The sequence below is a fragment of the Leptinotarsa decemlineata genome, unplaced genomic scaffold, assembly GCF_025532065.1.
Source record: "Leptinotarsa decemlineata unplaced genomic scaffold, Ldec_3_MD MMD2_P_RNA_scaffold_1, whole genome shotgun sequence".
Lineage (NCBI taxonomy): Eukaryota > Metazoa > Arthropoda > Insecta > Coleoptera > Chrysomelidae > Leptinotarsa > Leptinotarsa decemlineata.
The window spans coordinates 4565132-4581942 of record NW_027412523.1 but is presented as its reverse complement, the minus strand read 5'-3'; the positions used below and the strand labels follow the sequence as shown (position 1 = coordinate 4581942).

Sequence of the window (16811 nt, the reverse complement as noted above, 5' to 3'; positions counted from 1 at the left end):
GAAACATGGAAAAATGGAAGAAGTCGAAAGTAGAGAGCCTAAATTCCGAGCATGGATATAAAATTCGAAACTACTTTTTTTTAATTTTTTGAAATTGAGGATTTTCGAAAAAAATGTCACAGGTTTACAGTAGCACATGACAAAAGGAAAGAGGCTGTTTTTTACCCATTTTTCAAGCACAAACTAACTGCGAAGTTGAATTTTTATTACTATTAATAAAAAAACTTCCATATGTCGCGAACTTTATGTGTGACACTGTATAATGGAGCTACTTTTTTGAGAATTAGGCTTCACGACACAACTTTGTTTTGTATAGGCCATATTAGTGAGGTTTAGATAAATCTTACGCAGGAGATTCACCTTCAAGGGAGAAATATCTTTATTTTAATGACATATAATGTCAAATACCTTCACTATACAGTATTTTATTGCAATATTATTTGTATGGATCCCGTTTAAGAGTTTCATATAAAATTTGGAATCGTGATAATTTTTGTGGGAAAATGTTTTAAGATTGTTGTCGATTCCGGTGAAGTTGAGATAACTGAATTTTCTTGAATATTCAGAAAATCCCTCCAAAACAGCCTGGAAAATACTCAAATAATGAGTTATCATGGCCTGTCAAGAAAATTCCAAATGTTGAAAGGGAACCTTGGACAGCCGTTTCAAGACATCGAATTATGACAAAAGTCATGACAATAAAAGTTTTTGTGATGCACTGTTTGGAATCTCTGGTGAATATTACTGGAGGAAGATTTAGTTTAAACATTCCTCTTGAAGATGATCACTTGGTGATCGAAACACGTGTCGAGGTGTTGAAAATAACGATTTGGTGTTGGGATAAAACTCCATAGTTATCTTAAATGTATCGTTATTGAAAATGAACAAACATTTTGGTGAGTTACTAGAGGCAGTTCTGAAATGAAGATATAGTTATTCTTTATTCGAAAAACAATCATGTAAAAATCAATACTGAGTTACTTTTGTACCTCATGCAATTACCAAATATTTTCATCGGTTTTTGTTGCTTCCTCTCCTAACTTCAGTTTCTGATCATCCATTGGACCCTGTGGATGTATATATTTGTTTTACGCCTTCGTTGTGATGTAAGTTGATGCATCCAAATCGAGGTTATTTGAACTAAACTACAATGTATTGCTGGCTCATATTGATGATAATGATCATTAGTAAATATTTTTATCTTTCAGGGAGTTACAACTGTTAAAGTTTGCAGCATATTAAGTAACGAAAGCAGAAGAAGACAAATCCTGGGGCATATCTTCTTTTTATGACATCAAATACGCCATCTTTTTCAAATTTCCCACAAATATTCATCAAGGGAAATTTTCAGTTACAACATACGTTCAACTTTATTTTTATGAGTTATAAAATGATCAGAGAAGCCAAACCAGGTCATGAGAAATGATAAAATTACTATTGTGGCATTTTTAACAAGGGAAATATATATTATATGTGTAATACATTCTCAGTAATTTGACAGATGAGTTTGAAGCAACAATTTTCATTTCATATAAAGAGATTGAAGGTAATCACCATAATGGAGATTTCATGAATACGATGGTACATCTAGAATCACGAGGAACTATAGCAATTTCAAATTCTTGTACTGTCAACTCAATATATTTCCGTTCAATTGCTATCATTATTCGACCAATTGTGGAGTTTTAGTTATTGATAAGACATTATAGTCAGTACAGGTAAGCCAACAGACGAATTATTCACATAATACCCGTACATTATCAAGCCGAGGTAATCTAAATGGCAATTTGAGTTAAGAACAAAACTTGGAAAATATTTTTGGGTGGTCAGTAGAACGGAAGTGTACTCTTATAACAACAATTATTCCAATATTTCGATAAAATTTATTATCATCTTCAAGGAAAAGCTACAAAATTTATATAGTGATAGTATAATATAAAAAATATCATGAAAGGGCTGAACTTACTGTTAGTGAGTTAGTATGTCGTCAATACAATAAAATAAGTCACTACATAAAAAGAGGTTGACTTCTCACTGATATAAGGAAAGATTATTGAATTAATTTACTAAAAATCATTATTTGTTTTAAAATTATAAATTACCGGTAAAAGCCATGTGGTTGAAGAACAAAAAGAGAGACAGCAAACAATGGGGAATGTTCCTCCTGACGGAAATCAAGCAGTTTTCATAAAAGAGCTCTAAAACAACGCATTTTGAATTTATCATTTCAACCATTTTCTTTAAAAAATTATTTAAATAATTAAAAAAGAGGAATTAAATAATGCATTCAACATTTAAAGGGATTCGTTTCTATTTCACCATTTGGCAACATCGGTTATAGCTAATAAATGACAATGAATCTGTTACCTGTATGAGACAAACAAAGATGACATTTTTCAGAGGCGTGCTGTTTTACAAAATAACAAAACAACTGTTGATCATGTGGCTTGTGGAGGTGGTATTGAACTATAATTTATATTTTGCCTCAATTGTTGATTTATAAAGATAATTTTCCTTTTTTAAAGTAAAGTATCTAGGTACGTATACATTATTTCAACTTGATGTAGGCGCTGTTGCCAATATGTGATTTAGAAACAAATCCCTTTAAAAATTAAAACCCAACATTTGAAACATCAATTTGAATACTTTTTGAAGTAAATTTGAAAAACTCATGAATCAAACTCAACTTTATTTTGTTCAAACTTGCATTTGCTGTAATAACCCAAATTGAGGATCATTCCTCATTACCATAAAGTAAAAGTGAAGTAGTAAAGTAAAGTAGTAAGTAGTAAAGTAGTAAATTGCCAGTAACTGTGCCGTTTGGAAAAAATTTCGAAAATTCAATAGAAGAAAATCTTCTGGACTCAATTTGCTCATTACTTCATTACATTGGCTTTTGCAACTCAAACATTCATCTAAATGTACCCCAAGAAATCTAACAGATGCTTGAGTTTTTGTCAAAATTGTCTGATTTACTCTGAAATCTAGATTTTTATTTCCTTCTGACGTTGATTGAAAAAAATTGATATATTATTTATCACATCACGACATTTAGCATTTAGTAAATTAGTGTCAGACAAAGACAACGCCAACGATAAATCATCTGCGTAGGCAGAGTGATGACAACTTTTGAAATGCAATCTGATTGATATCCAAAATAACCAACAAAGGTCCCATGACGGACCCTTGTGGGACACATATATCAACACCCAACACTCAACTTTATTTTGTTCAAACTTGCATTTGCTGTAATAACCCAAATTGAGGAACATTCCCCATTGACAATGACAGTTGTCATGCGATTCAGTTTGAGAAGGTGTTTGTTTGTATATGTTAAAACTATGGAACAAAAGAGAACTGTTATGGTGCAAGTGTGATCAGAGACGTCTGCTGTTATATAAGTAAATCAATGAGAAAACCCAATATCAAATATGTCCAATTTAAAATTAATTAATTAATTGACAACACTCTTATTAGTTTTGAGGAAAATAAGTGTAGAAGCGTTACTAATTGGGAGTAAAACCCTGCCATAGGGAGGTTGGAACTTTGTTTAAAAAATATTTAAAGTGTTATGAATTATATTAATGAAAATCCAGAAGTATTTCTGGTTTGAAAAGCATGTAAATTTTTATCAATATCTAGTAGGAAGGCATAGATTTCACTGAGATGATCAATGAATAATCTTCTATTAAAGCAATTATTTGATTGTAATATAAATGACATTTCCATAAAACACTTTTAGATGTATTTCTTTCAATTGATAAGATTTCAGCTGAATTATAGTCCATTTTATGAGCTTCTTTGGAAACATGATTACTAAGAGCACATCTCTCATGATGTAATCTACTTTCACTTTTATGTGAACTGATTCTATTCATGTGTAGTCTTGACGTTTGACCAATATATTCACTACTACAATTTAAACATGCAATCCAATAGATTTATTGATATTGTAAGAGTTCGGAACTCCCAGTTGAAAGACTCTAGAAGAAATATATTGCAAGAGAAGTGAGACATGGATTTTCTGCAACGAAAAGTCTATTATAATAATTTCAGTCCACATGAGAACAGACTCCTCGATGTTTTCAGGTCATTACCATAATGATCATTAATTTTGAACCCTCACCTGATAAACGTGTCTAAAGGGCCCGATATCGCACATTAGACCTTATATTTTCACCATAAAATTCAGGAACGATTATCCCGTTGCCTCTCCACTGAAACCATACTCCACAAAAGAAACACGCTAACTAGATCACACAGAACCCTTTGGTCCATTGTCCCCGATCCCATTTAACGATTCAAAATATTTATCGCTTATCAATATTAATGATCTTGTAATATTGACAAATCTATCAACCCTCGGTAAAGGGTCCGCGCCGAAAAAATAAATTAACATCAGAAAAACTGCAACTGTTAACGTGTGTTCGGGGGTCGTGGGGTGCGAATCAATCGGAGGTATCGAAATGTAGGGCAGGCGATATCGGAGAAAGAAATAGGACTGCCATCAAGTACTTATCGACACTTAAAAAGTGGTGAGCATTGTGTCAGGTGTTGCGGGATTTTTTGACAAAGAAAATTGGGGTTAACTACCTTTCAGCAGCTTTAATCTGTTGATCTATATTATTACGCGGCGAGGTCGTGTCGTGAATGAATATCAACAAGTTGATTGAAATCTGAGACTTGTAAAGCAAGAGTTTGAATACAACTGGCAGATTCATGATGAAAACACAACATTTATTTTGCTTTTCACTAAAAAAGGTTCACAAAACCGCGACATGTGTTTCGATACACAATAGTTTCATCAAGCAGGATTTGATTAAGTACAGACTCCAATTGAAACAGTTAATGTTCTAAAACTATCATCTATACGTCCGATCAGATGATTAAGAGCGGATATAATCATTTCATTAACTAGGAAAAACGGGCAAATACGGATGAAAAACTTATTCACTGAAATTTATATGGAAAACAAGTCGATGAATCAATAAATATTACATATTAATTATTATAGGGTTAGAGCTTGATTATCTGGTAAGAACATATTAAGTAACGGGGAGCTATTCAACTAAATCTGACCGTTCATTATCTACATATGTTGACAATCCTGGTAAAACTGCCTGGAAAATTTTATCTGAAATTGGATAATAGACATAAAAATGAACAAAAAATATCACAATTTGTCACAATCATAAGAGAGTCGAAGATCCGGACATTTCAAAAATGTTTTTAAAAATGCTCCACTGGAACTCAGAAATAAACTCTCTGTTCCTAATAAAACTAACGTAATGCGTGAAATTCAAACTCTTACTTTTTTCTTGAAGCCGTACTTGCCGAATGAACTGCTAGTTTTATTGAGGAACAAGCTCAAAAATAAATTCTGAGAAGAATTGTTAGCATTGTGATTGAACCTTTAACATTTTTGGGGAATCTCTCTTTCAAAACCGGCAAATTTCCTTCTGATCTCAAAATCGGTATACATATATACCTGTACATAAAAAATGCCCAGAAAACTTGGAAAATTATAGACCTATAACAATTTCCCACACCAGACGTTAATTTTTTGGGAATACTGGCTTTTACAGTTTATTACCCAGATAGGATTATCCGCTGCCCAATAGTGACAATTCTGTGATGACACTACTCCATTTGTAGTGTAAGTGGCTTAGTCGGTATATAAAATATTTTTTAGGAAATTTCTATTGTTTAAATATTCCCCTTGGGCCCATAAACAATATTCCAGGCGTCTTGCTTCGTCGCCTTCTTGAAGTGTGTGTAAAAATTTTGGCTTGAAAGGTTTAATATTCTTCGCCTTGAGACATCTCCGAATAGTTTCTCGTGGAATGTTCAAATCTAAAGTAATTTCCTTATACTGGCATTAGGATTATTTCCGAAATAATCTAAAATGATTTGATCATTCCTGTCATTCCTGTTTTGTCTTTGTACAGGATTACCTTGTAACATCATTTTTGATACTGCACCAGTTTCATTGAATATTTTATTATTTTATTTACCGTACCGAAGCTAAAACGAGGACGATCTGGATGTCTCTCATTAAATACTCTACAAACCTCTCTAGCACTTCTAACGTCATCTCCCGAAAGGCGTACAATTTCAATTTTCTCTCTTACGCTCAATCTTGCAGTCATGACACAAAATAATTCGAAGAACTGTAAGGTGAATATTGTTGACAATAGTACACTTAAATTTTTCACAATTGTCAAACTGATATCATTTCCATGGCAACTAAGATTTAAATTGAAATATTAGGTCTTAGTTTTAGTTAATTTGCCTGAAAACTTGAATGTAATTCCGTTATTTTCATTAAAAATATTTACGCTATTTGTTTTTTTTTTCATCTAGCGGCACTTTATTGTTGAAATCATAAAAAAATATCCTCATGACTATATGTGTTGATATACTGTTGTAACTGTTGGCTGTGTGAGTTTTCGAATTTTTGAGTTGTCATAACTTTGTTAATAATGAATATTTTTTCATGAAATTTTGGTCACACCTGTTCAGAGGCACTCTGAATCCAGTGGCGTAGTGATTTTTTCAATAAAAAATCGCTAATGAAAAATCCCAATTTTCGACTAAGAAAAAATATCGTAGTATGCCCTGAAACTTCAATAAACATTTCAAATTTTGTCCCAAGGTAGACCTTTTAGTACTTGACATTTCAAAAAAAAATATTAAATTCGGTTTACAACTTCAAATTTTAGGGGGGTGTTTTCATTAAAAATGGGTCACACTGTATACTCTTTATATACCTTACTGTCTACCTGACTGTTCTTATAAAATTTTATATTGTCGCAAAGAAATAAAATTGATTTCATTTTGATTTGATTTGATTGTTGTACTGATTGACTTCCATACTTTTCAGGAGGTCAAGTTTCAAACTATTTTTCTAGAAATGAAGAGTTTTGAATTGAATGTTATTGTATGGTCCTTTATCCGTGATTCAAATGTTATTTCAGTTTGGCCTATGTAAAACATCGAAAATGAACCAAAAGGTGATTTATACTGTTACATTTTTCCGTGGGTTTGCCAATAATTGACTATACTGTACAACTAAACTTAACTATACAACACAATAACAAACACATAAACACTATAACTAAAACTTCAAAATAATATTCAAATGTCTTTGTTATTATGTATGTGTATGTATTATGTATGTGTATGTTATGTATTAGAACACTTCGCAGCGCACTGTCAACTAGATTTCTCTTGATATGCGTGTGGGTAGAGTTTATATATGGTATTCGAGGTCTCTCAAAGCCGATACGGAAGTCGCTGGAAGTATCTTGAAGCGAGGCAAAAATCAAGAAACGAGTTGATAGTGATCTTCGCTAATTTACAACCGATTTACGATAACCAGCGGCGGGCTACGTTATTTTTCAGGGGATGATTTCCAACAATACATTTCTTATCTATCCGACACCAAACTGTTGGCTTTGTTATTTTCAATATACATGTTAACGTTGTTATTGGTTTCAAACGCTATATTTGCAGCTTTATATTTCAGGAAATTGGGAAATTGGGAATTGACTCGTCGTATCTCAGAAACGGTGGCTCTAAGAAAAAAAAGTATTGATAAATTTTTTGTAGATAATTTTGTGATCTACAATTTATATCTCAAGTTATTTTATCATAAAACTTACCGTTTTCCTGAACATCGCGAAAAACCAATTTTTTCGAGATTTTTGACCTTTGACTTCGAATAAATTTTTTTCCAGGCATTGCAATCATTCGGAATTTTAAAATCTTATTTTTAACTATGTTTTGAACAATTACACGAGTTTGCAGCTTGTTGTAAATTTATGTATCTTCCAATGTCTAGCTTGACCGGATTATACATCATGAAAATATCGTAAACTGGACATCTGGAGACTAATACCAAGAGAAATTCCTCGGCACGTCGAGGGCTCCTAGTAAAAGTGAACTCTGATGTAACCTTCAGCCCGCCAATGGCCTATCAAGATCCATTCAAGGTGAAATCGGGAACAGGTGTATATTTTATAAGGGTGGCTGTGACCCGGTCCGTCTTCCAGCCGCTGCATTTTCCCATAGCAGTCTTGATTAGGACTGACGGAGCAAGCTCTAACGTCTTAGTTGCAGAAGATGACCGCGATTACGATTCTACGCTACAAAATTCAGCTTAAGAAACGTCTCCTTTGAGGTTAATATCGCCCGAATCGAGTTCATCCCAGCGGGCTGTTCAGTAACGTTGAACCGGACCAACTTGAGACGGGGGCGTTAGACATTCTTAAAAATATCTCGTTTCACGAAAAAACTAATTTTGCGCACCCTCTTTTTAAACAGGAAACCCATAGCGTTTTTGACGGAAACGCGGACTTAATAGGTCAGGCGGGGGATCGTAGAAAAATAGTTATTTTAGTTACTTTCGATGGTTCCCAGGGAAGTCGAATTTTAGGGGTGCTCAAGTCGGATGCTGCAAATGTCGGAAAACCCGGAAATGATTTCATTTTGATTTACTTGCCGCGTGGATGCAGATTGGGTCCTGAGCTATACTCGAAGAGAAAATCAATTTTAAAGTCCATCATGAAATGATGATCCAGCTACATGAAAAAACTGAACTTATTTTCAATGAATAATCTCAGCTCTCGAAAAAAGAACTATAGTAAAACCAATAATGATTGAGAGTAAAGCGCGTTGTCATATCTAAATTTTACGTTACCAGTTTATAGCAGAATCAAAATATAGTAAGCAGTAGAGTTGTAGGTTGTGGCAAATTATAGATAATACACAATACTAGTACGATTAAAAGGTATTATTTATGACAAAAATCAGTAATGAGTTTGTAATGAGTAATACTTATACATTTCCTGATTACTGATCAGTTAAAATTCATTATTTTCTGTATAGTGTTAGATATTTATTACAACTAGTGGCAACGCTGTACGCAACGATATTTCTGTCTTTGTCACTTTACTGTAACTTCCATCTCATCGTTGCAGTCCTCACTAATGTACTTGCAGCCATGAGCGTATCATTGGTTTGTGAATTATACAGCATGAATTGTACGTTTTACAGTTAAGTTAGTCAGCAATCGACGTGTTGTGATAACAATTGGTGAAAATAATAGTGCTAATAAGTGTTTAAGCGTTACATAATTATATTTCTACACCGTTCTCAAACTACTCAAAAAATGGGAGACATGGTCGGGCCTTCCACGTCAAGAAAGGTAAAACGGTCGGAGTCTCGGTCAGTAGGAGAAAAACAAATTGTACTGCGAGTATTTCACTGTCTTGAAAGAGATCATCAGCCACCAAAAGATGACTTTGTGCATATGTGCTGTAAATCTACGTGTGTACCTCCGAATAACCAACCGAGCATTTCTACATCATTAAGTTCCACAATTACAAAAGATAAATTAGTTGATATGTGCTCTGATTATACCGGTGTACCAAAATCATCGATTTACAAAATACTAAGAGAAGCAGAAATTCATGGGGACGTACAAACGCCAAAAACTAGTAGCGGACGAAAAAAAATCACAGTTGATGAAGAAGCCAAAACCAGTATACGCAGAACTATTCACAGTTTCTTTTTCAGAAATGAGCTGCCCACACTACAAACAGTTCTGGAGGCACTTAGCGATCATGAATTGGTCCCAAAAATGGGTAAAGGAACTTTTAGGAAACTTGTACACGAAATGAAATTTACGTACGGAAAAGTTGACAGGAAAAGCATTCTCATTGAACGTCAAGAAATAATAGCATGGAGAAGAAACTATCTAAGAAAAATTGACGAATTTCGGAAGCTCAAAAAAAAATTTTACTTCATGGACGAGACATGGGTTAACCAAGGACATACGGTCAAAAAAGTATGGCAGGATGGTAATATAACAAGTGCACGACAAGCCTTTATTGAAGGTTTGTCAGTTGGGTTAAAACAGCCATCTGGAAAAGGTAGTCGTCTGATAGTTACGCATATAGAAAGCGACAGTGGATTTTTACCAAATGGTGAATTAATATTTAAATCTAAGAAAACAGGCGACTATCATGAAGAGATGAATGCGGAGATGTTTGAAAAATGGTTTGAAGGAATCATTCAACTTGTGGAACCTGGGTCTGTCATCGTCATGGACAATGCCCCATACCATAGTCGACATTTAGAACCATTACCGAAACAATCATGGAAAAAAGCAGCAATTCAAGAATGGTTAATTAATAAGAACATCCAATATAACAAAGATAGTTTGAAGGCAGAACTACTTCAGCTAACAAAATTACACACAGACAAATATAAAAAATTCGCAGTGGATGAAATGGCGTTAAGTCGTGGAATTACAGTTTTAAGGTTACCACCATACCACTGCGAATTAAACCCAATAGAATTAATCTGGGCGCAAATAAAAGGATATGTGGCACGAGAAAACAGAACATTTAAATTAGTGGACGTGCAACATCACCTACAAGAAGCTATTCGAACTGTTTCTGCAGAAGACTGGAAGAAAAATTCACTTTGATGATAGCGGTAGCAACAGTGACGTTGAAGGTTGGAGATTAGACGAAAATTGGTACATTTACATTTATATTATATTCTATTATCAAAAATTTGTAATTTGTATTTTCTAGTACCCCTGACGATGAGTTTAAGTTACTCGAAAGCTTGAGAATAGTTATAAAGAGTTCACTTATCAATTGCTGCAACCCACAATATATATATATATATATATATATATATATATATATATATATATATATATATATATATATATATATATATATATATATATATGTGTTTTTTATTAATATTGTTAATTTATTTGGTACCTACTATAATTACCACGATTATTACTCCGTTTTCATAAGGCCCACCTAATAACTACAACGATTAGGTAAATTACGATATTGCAAAGTTTTAATGAAATAAATAAAAAATGTGTATGAATATTTTAACTAATTGTACTAAGAATTTTTCTTTCATTCTTAACCCTCTCAAAAATTAATATGCACGCCCCCGATTTGCTGTCAATTGGGCTTACTTCTACTCTCAATCATTATTGGTTTTAGTATAGTGAACAAAACTTTGTCGATAAAATGACGAAAAAATTCCTAGTTCAAATTTGACTCGTCAAATTACTCTAAACAAAAATTTAAATTTCAAGAAATCGTCAAAAGAATAAGCCAGTCCAACAGAATTTGTAACGCTGGAACTGCGATTTATATTTCACATAGAAAAAACTCCAGATATGGTAGGCTGATGAAAAAAAAAAAAACCAGAAATAAATCTCAGATTTACTGACAAATTCATGTTGCATGCGATTGCCAGTCCACTGCCACTGAAATAGTCATTTGAGGGAAGTGATTGAATAATTTATAGTTAAGCTGTTTTCGAATATATTTTCCACAAAAAATCTGAAGAATACTCAGTATTAATATTTCATAGATTCATTTATATAATGAACTGTCTTGAATTATGGTCATCAACAGAAATAATACGGAATAAAAATCTACTCGACAGTGGCGGTACTCAAATAATTCATGGGATCATTTTTATCAATAGCAGACACCTCTGTGATCAACAACTCAAGGAAAGGAAAGAGCAAATATCAATATCAACAGATTTGATATTGAACAAAACGGGTCTTCCCGTGACCAAAATAGCTGCTCAAGAAATCGTTATTAGTTTCGATCTAGGACGAGATTACCTCAACTCTGTATCAAATTAGACCATTGAAAGCAGTAGAAAACACTTCATTCTGATGATGAGACCATGTGTGTTAACATTCAACCACTGTCCACTGCCAAAGAGATGAAACTGGTTCTATACAGGGGTGCGCAAAAGTCCGGAATAAAATTAATATCTTTTTTACCAGTATTTTAGGGAAAACAACGCTGAAACACGTCTGTTGATTTCACGTTGTACGCATTTTTTGGCAATAAAATGAATTTTTTTTCAACCCCTTAGCTGCAACCCTTCCCAACTTTTTTTTTCAAATGCAAATCTATGTCGTGTATGGGCTCATTGAAAAGCTCGTAAAAAATAGATTCTGACCATACCCGTTAATTTTTTTTGTTGTTACAACGAAATGAGAAAAAACTCTTTTGAAAAGTTACAAATACCTAACTTAGTGCTATCTACGGGTGAAATAACGTAACAGATGCTGAAATTGGCCTCCACCCTCCACTTGGCAGGCTTCTTGGCGATGGTAAAACCCGTCTACGGAATTCCGAATGGCCTCTGCCGTTATGTCATGTGATTCCACTCTAATTCTGCTTTTTAGATCTTCAATATTAGCCGATCCATTTTGATAAACCTTGTCTTTCATATATCCCCTATAAAAATAATCTAATGGCGTTAGGTCTGGGGATCTTGGTGGCCATTCAATTGTACCACGTCGTCCAATCCAGCGTTCTGCAAATATGTCATCGAGATATTCTCTGACAATAATACCAAATTGTGGTACCTATGTCCTGTTGGAACCAAAGTGTTTCAGTGGGGATATCTGGATCTGCTTCATTGGGAAACATAACAGCTAAAGCAGGGACTAATTCAAAGCGTAAAAAGTCTAAGTAGCGTGCAGCTGTAAGGTTTCCCTCAAAAAAGTATGGCCCTAATATTCTGTTGTTGATGATGCCTGGCCATACATTTACTTTCTGAGGACGCTACGTACGAGCTTCGCATATCCAGTGTGGGTTTTCCTGACTCCAGAATCGATAGTTGTGCCTGTTAATTATTCCATGTGAATAAAAAGTAGCTTCGTCCGAAAAGAGTATGTTGAGTGGAAACCCATTATTCTCGTCACATCGCCCTATTATTTCCTCACAAAATTGCAAACACCTGCCATAGTCATCTTCCAAGAGCTCTTGGAAGATGACTATGACAGGCTCTTATATGGGTGGCATTTTTCTGTTTTGTCGTACCTCCCAAATCCCAACAATATCGGGACTTCCATACGCTGCCTCTCTGACAATACCATTTTTGTTTAGCAAATTATAAAAGAACACTTTGAAGGTTTCCAATTAATAAACTAAACATACATACAATAGTTCTTATCAGGGCATTCATTTTGGTACAAAAAATGCAACAACATTTTTCTCTTTTTGAGGTACACTGGTCAACAATTGCTTGGGATGGAACTAATTTTATGTGTAAGTTTTTGGTGAAAAAATAAAATCCACAGAATGTTGATGCTACATTACGTTGCCAGTTTTACACATAAATCAATAAAATTCGTTGTGGTGCCTGGCATGGTTGGTCTGTTCTTAAAATTTGTAAAATTTTAGAAAGTAGGTACTGGTGATCCTTAGCAATTGTTGAACAATGTACATCATCACCACTTATTTGTTTTTTGCAACGTTAATTCACCCGTAGATAGCACTAAGTACGTATTTCTAACTTTTTTGGTTTTGAAAGAGTTTTCTCTCATTTCATGGTAACCGCATGAGTAAAAAAATAAAGGTTATGGTCAGATTCCATTTTTTACGAGCTTTTCAATGAGCCCATACACGACATAGGTTTGCATTTGAAAAAAAAAGTTGGTGAGGGTTATAGCTAAGGGGTAAAAAAAAATCATGTTATTACCAAAAAATGCGTACAACGTGAAATCAACTGACTTGTTTCAGCGTTTTTTTTCCTAAAATACTGATTGAAAAGATATTAATTTCATTCCGGACTTTTCCGCACCCCTGTATTAGGCACTACGTAGGAGCTGAAGAGCATATAAGTCTCGAAACAGGTGATTTTTCATAAGAGACAGTACTTTTATCTGACATTTTCCAGTTCAAACTATTCTCTATGTATCGTCTTTCAAAAAAATTATTCACAAGTAATATATTTTGATGTACTGAATACATATCTATTGATCAGAATCATGGTGAAACTTCCTAAGAATAATAGGCAGTCAAAGTTTCAGGGCAAAGTGGAAAACGACCCCGGCTATGTGATAAATACAATGAAATATATCAGGCGTAACATATTTATCTTCCTTGAAACGGAATAAAACATGAGACGGGTCCAAAAAATCATAAAACCTAAATTACACCTGAAGTGAAGCCGTTCAAACCTGTGAAAATCATTTCTAGAGATGTGTACAATTATTCTTCCAGACTTAAACCATTTTGAAATGAACAAACCTGGGGGCTCACCTGCGGGCACATCTTGCACTGGTACTTCCTGGGCTGCGGACCGCCATTTTGCATGCCGCCCATTTTGGTGGCGTTGATCGGTTGTGGTACGACTAGCAGAGCCGGACTCGAACCGGCGACACCCGGACTTGAACTGCTAGACGTCGACCTTCCCGACGTGTAGATACCAGGCGTACCCGTCATATGGTGGTGATCTTCCATGCCGTACAGTCCTAAAAAAATACATTCATATAGCACGCTTTTATTGTACGAGTGAAAAATGAAGACGAAACAGTTAAACGTTTAGAGTTCAATTAGAAAAAGACAGAGAGACAGCTCTTCTTTAGAGCTACCTAACAGACTAAGAACAGGGAAACAACTCACTTATTTTTTTTTTGATTTGAAAGGGTTATATTTTTAGGAGTGATTAATTTTTTGGGAAAGAAAGTTTTTGGCTTTCTACTACTCCATCTGATACAAAAAAATGGATGAGAGAATCTTCCAAAGAAAGGAAGGATTAATCAATTTGAAAATAAGTAACTCTATACATGGATGTGTAGATCATGCAAAGAAGTAACTTTCAGACACAAACTGAAAGAACGTCCTCCTGAAACAGCTACTTTCATATAAACATTGAATTACACGAAAGAAAAATTCTTTCGAAAGAAATACTTCTATATGAACACTGAATTATACAGAAGATACTTTTCTCTATTCACTTTGTATATCGAACATTCGTGGAGGAATAAGAATCAGATATCATTCACATGAGTTCTACTTTGAATGAATGGTAATAAATTGTACTCACATGGAACACTGTCACCCTAACTGGTATACACGTGTTTCGCCTTAAGACACTTGCCCTAAGAGAGTTACTTATTTTCAAATTGATTAATCCTTCCTTTCTTTGGAAGATTCTCTCATCCATTTTTTTGTATCAGATGGAGTAGTAGAAAGCCAAAAACTTTCTTTCCCAAAAAACTCACTTATATTTGTTAATTCAACAAATTTTCAGAATTCTCAATTATATCAATTTTTAGGCTTTATAAAGATAGAGTTTCAAACCTATCTCTTCAAAATCTAATACTTCATAGTCATGGCTGAACTCATAGAATCAGTCTTCACATTCCAAAGAAGCTATTCATATGCTCTTTTGCTTTGTGGGAAAAGGTTGTCCCTGTTTGGCCAATATAAAGTTTTGGGCAAGTCAACTTTCAAACCCCTGATCTTATACGACAGTAAATTTTTGTCTTTATTTTGTATAACAAATTTGTTGCTTGAATTATCAATTATTTGCCGGCGAGTAGAAGTCTTTAAAAAACGAGCGATCATTGGTAGGTTCATCAAAGTATGTCAAGTAGTTTTTGGAGATGTATCAGGTCAAAATTTTTAAAAAACGCCTCGTTATGTTACCAAAAGAGTAAAAAACCTGTTCGGGTCGACAGTTATTAGAATGGCGCTGTGACAGAAATAGTATTGCCATTATCGCCGATAAAATGCAAAACTAATTAAAGAAGCTATAAGCTTAAAATCTCATAAATATTGATGAAGCAGTATGAAATTCGGGTTTGAAACGCTGCAGAATGTTTTGAGGAAATCGATGAAACTATTCGAGTTATTCAAAAGTTACAAACGCATAAAACTGAATTTATTCAAAATTCGTACTAGTTCATACTTGTTTCGAGCTACTTTAATCTAGGACTATTAGATTTATACAGCTGAATGAATTGAAACTGATTGATTTTGCGAAGGGAACCTTCATCATGAAGAACAACTGCTTCGCTTTTGAAAATACTATCACTCGTTTAGAGTACAGAGAGCTTCAAAATGCCAACAACCGTTGAGTCGAAGTTCCCAAAGTATTATCTGTAAATAATTCTAGTTGATATGTGGATAATATTAACGTAAGCACTGCTGTCTTATTGAAATCAGAATGAGGAGCTGGTTACATATACACCCCAAACCTTCAACCAGAAAAATCTAGGTAAATGGTCATCCGCTTCAGGAGCCTAGGCCATTTACTGTCTGTGACAGTTGTGACAGACTAGGGGCAGATGAGATTAGTGTCATCTGTCAAGTTCTCAGTAAATTCTCAATATACCATTTTTAAACTGTCTTGTGATAGTAATGATGTTCAAAAAAAGTCAGACAGTTCACAACATTTCACAACATTTAAATAGATAATGAAATATTGGTACATATATACATTAAATTATTCTTAAAACAGTGATATTTGGTTTCATTACAGATACAAATACCCTAGTGAACAATTGAAAACAATTAAAAACAATAAATAAAAAAACAATAAATGATAGCCAATAATGTTCCAAATAATTCCACATAACTATACAATTTGTATTCTTTTAATTTAAAAAAAATTCTTTAAGTGCTCTTTTGAAATCTTTTGAAATGTATATTTTTTTATTTCTTCATGTAATTCATTGAACTCGTGGAAGCCCTTAAAAATTAACGAATTCATGGTACTTCCGAAAGCCGGTCTGTTTATATGTATATTATTGGAATTTCTTGTATTATAATTAGGAATGTTTTTTTAGTGAATTCGATGTAATCTTTAAAATATTCTGGTGCCATTCCATTTACAATTTTGTATACTAGAGTAAAATAGTAGAGTCTACTTTCAACTGATAACCAATTCGAACAATCAAGCATACTTTTTATGGGAGTACGGCGATTTGTTTTCAAGATTACTCT

The 16811-nt window shown here is 33.8% G+C and overlaps 1 protein-coding gene across 3 annotated transcripts in view; it reads right to left on the bottom strand.

Annotated features, from left to right (window-relative positions):
* LOC111507278 (zinc finger protein rotund) overlaps positions 1 to 16811 on the bottom strand; it is a 312056-nt gene that overhangs the window by 72448 nt on the left and 222797 nt on the right. For 2 of the 3 annotated variants that reach the window (XM_074180541.1, XM_074180577.1), the window contains exon 5: positions 14109 to 14332. In XM_074180541.1, coding sequence (XP_074036642.1) covers positions 14109 to 14332 — 224 coding nt within the window. The remainder of the gene's footprint in view (positions 1 to 14108; positions 14333 to 16811) is intronic. The other variant, XM_074180626.1, reaches the window with a different exon arrangement.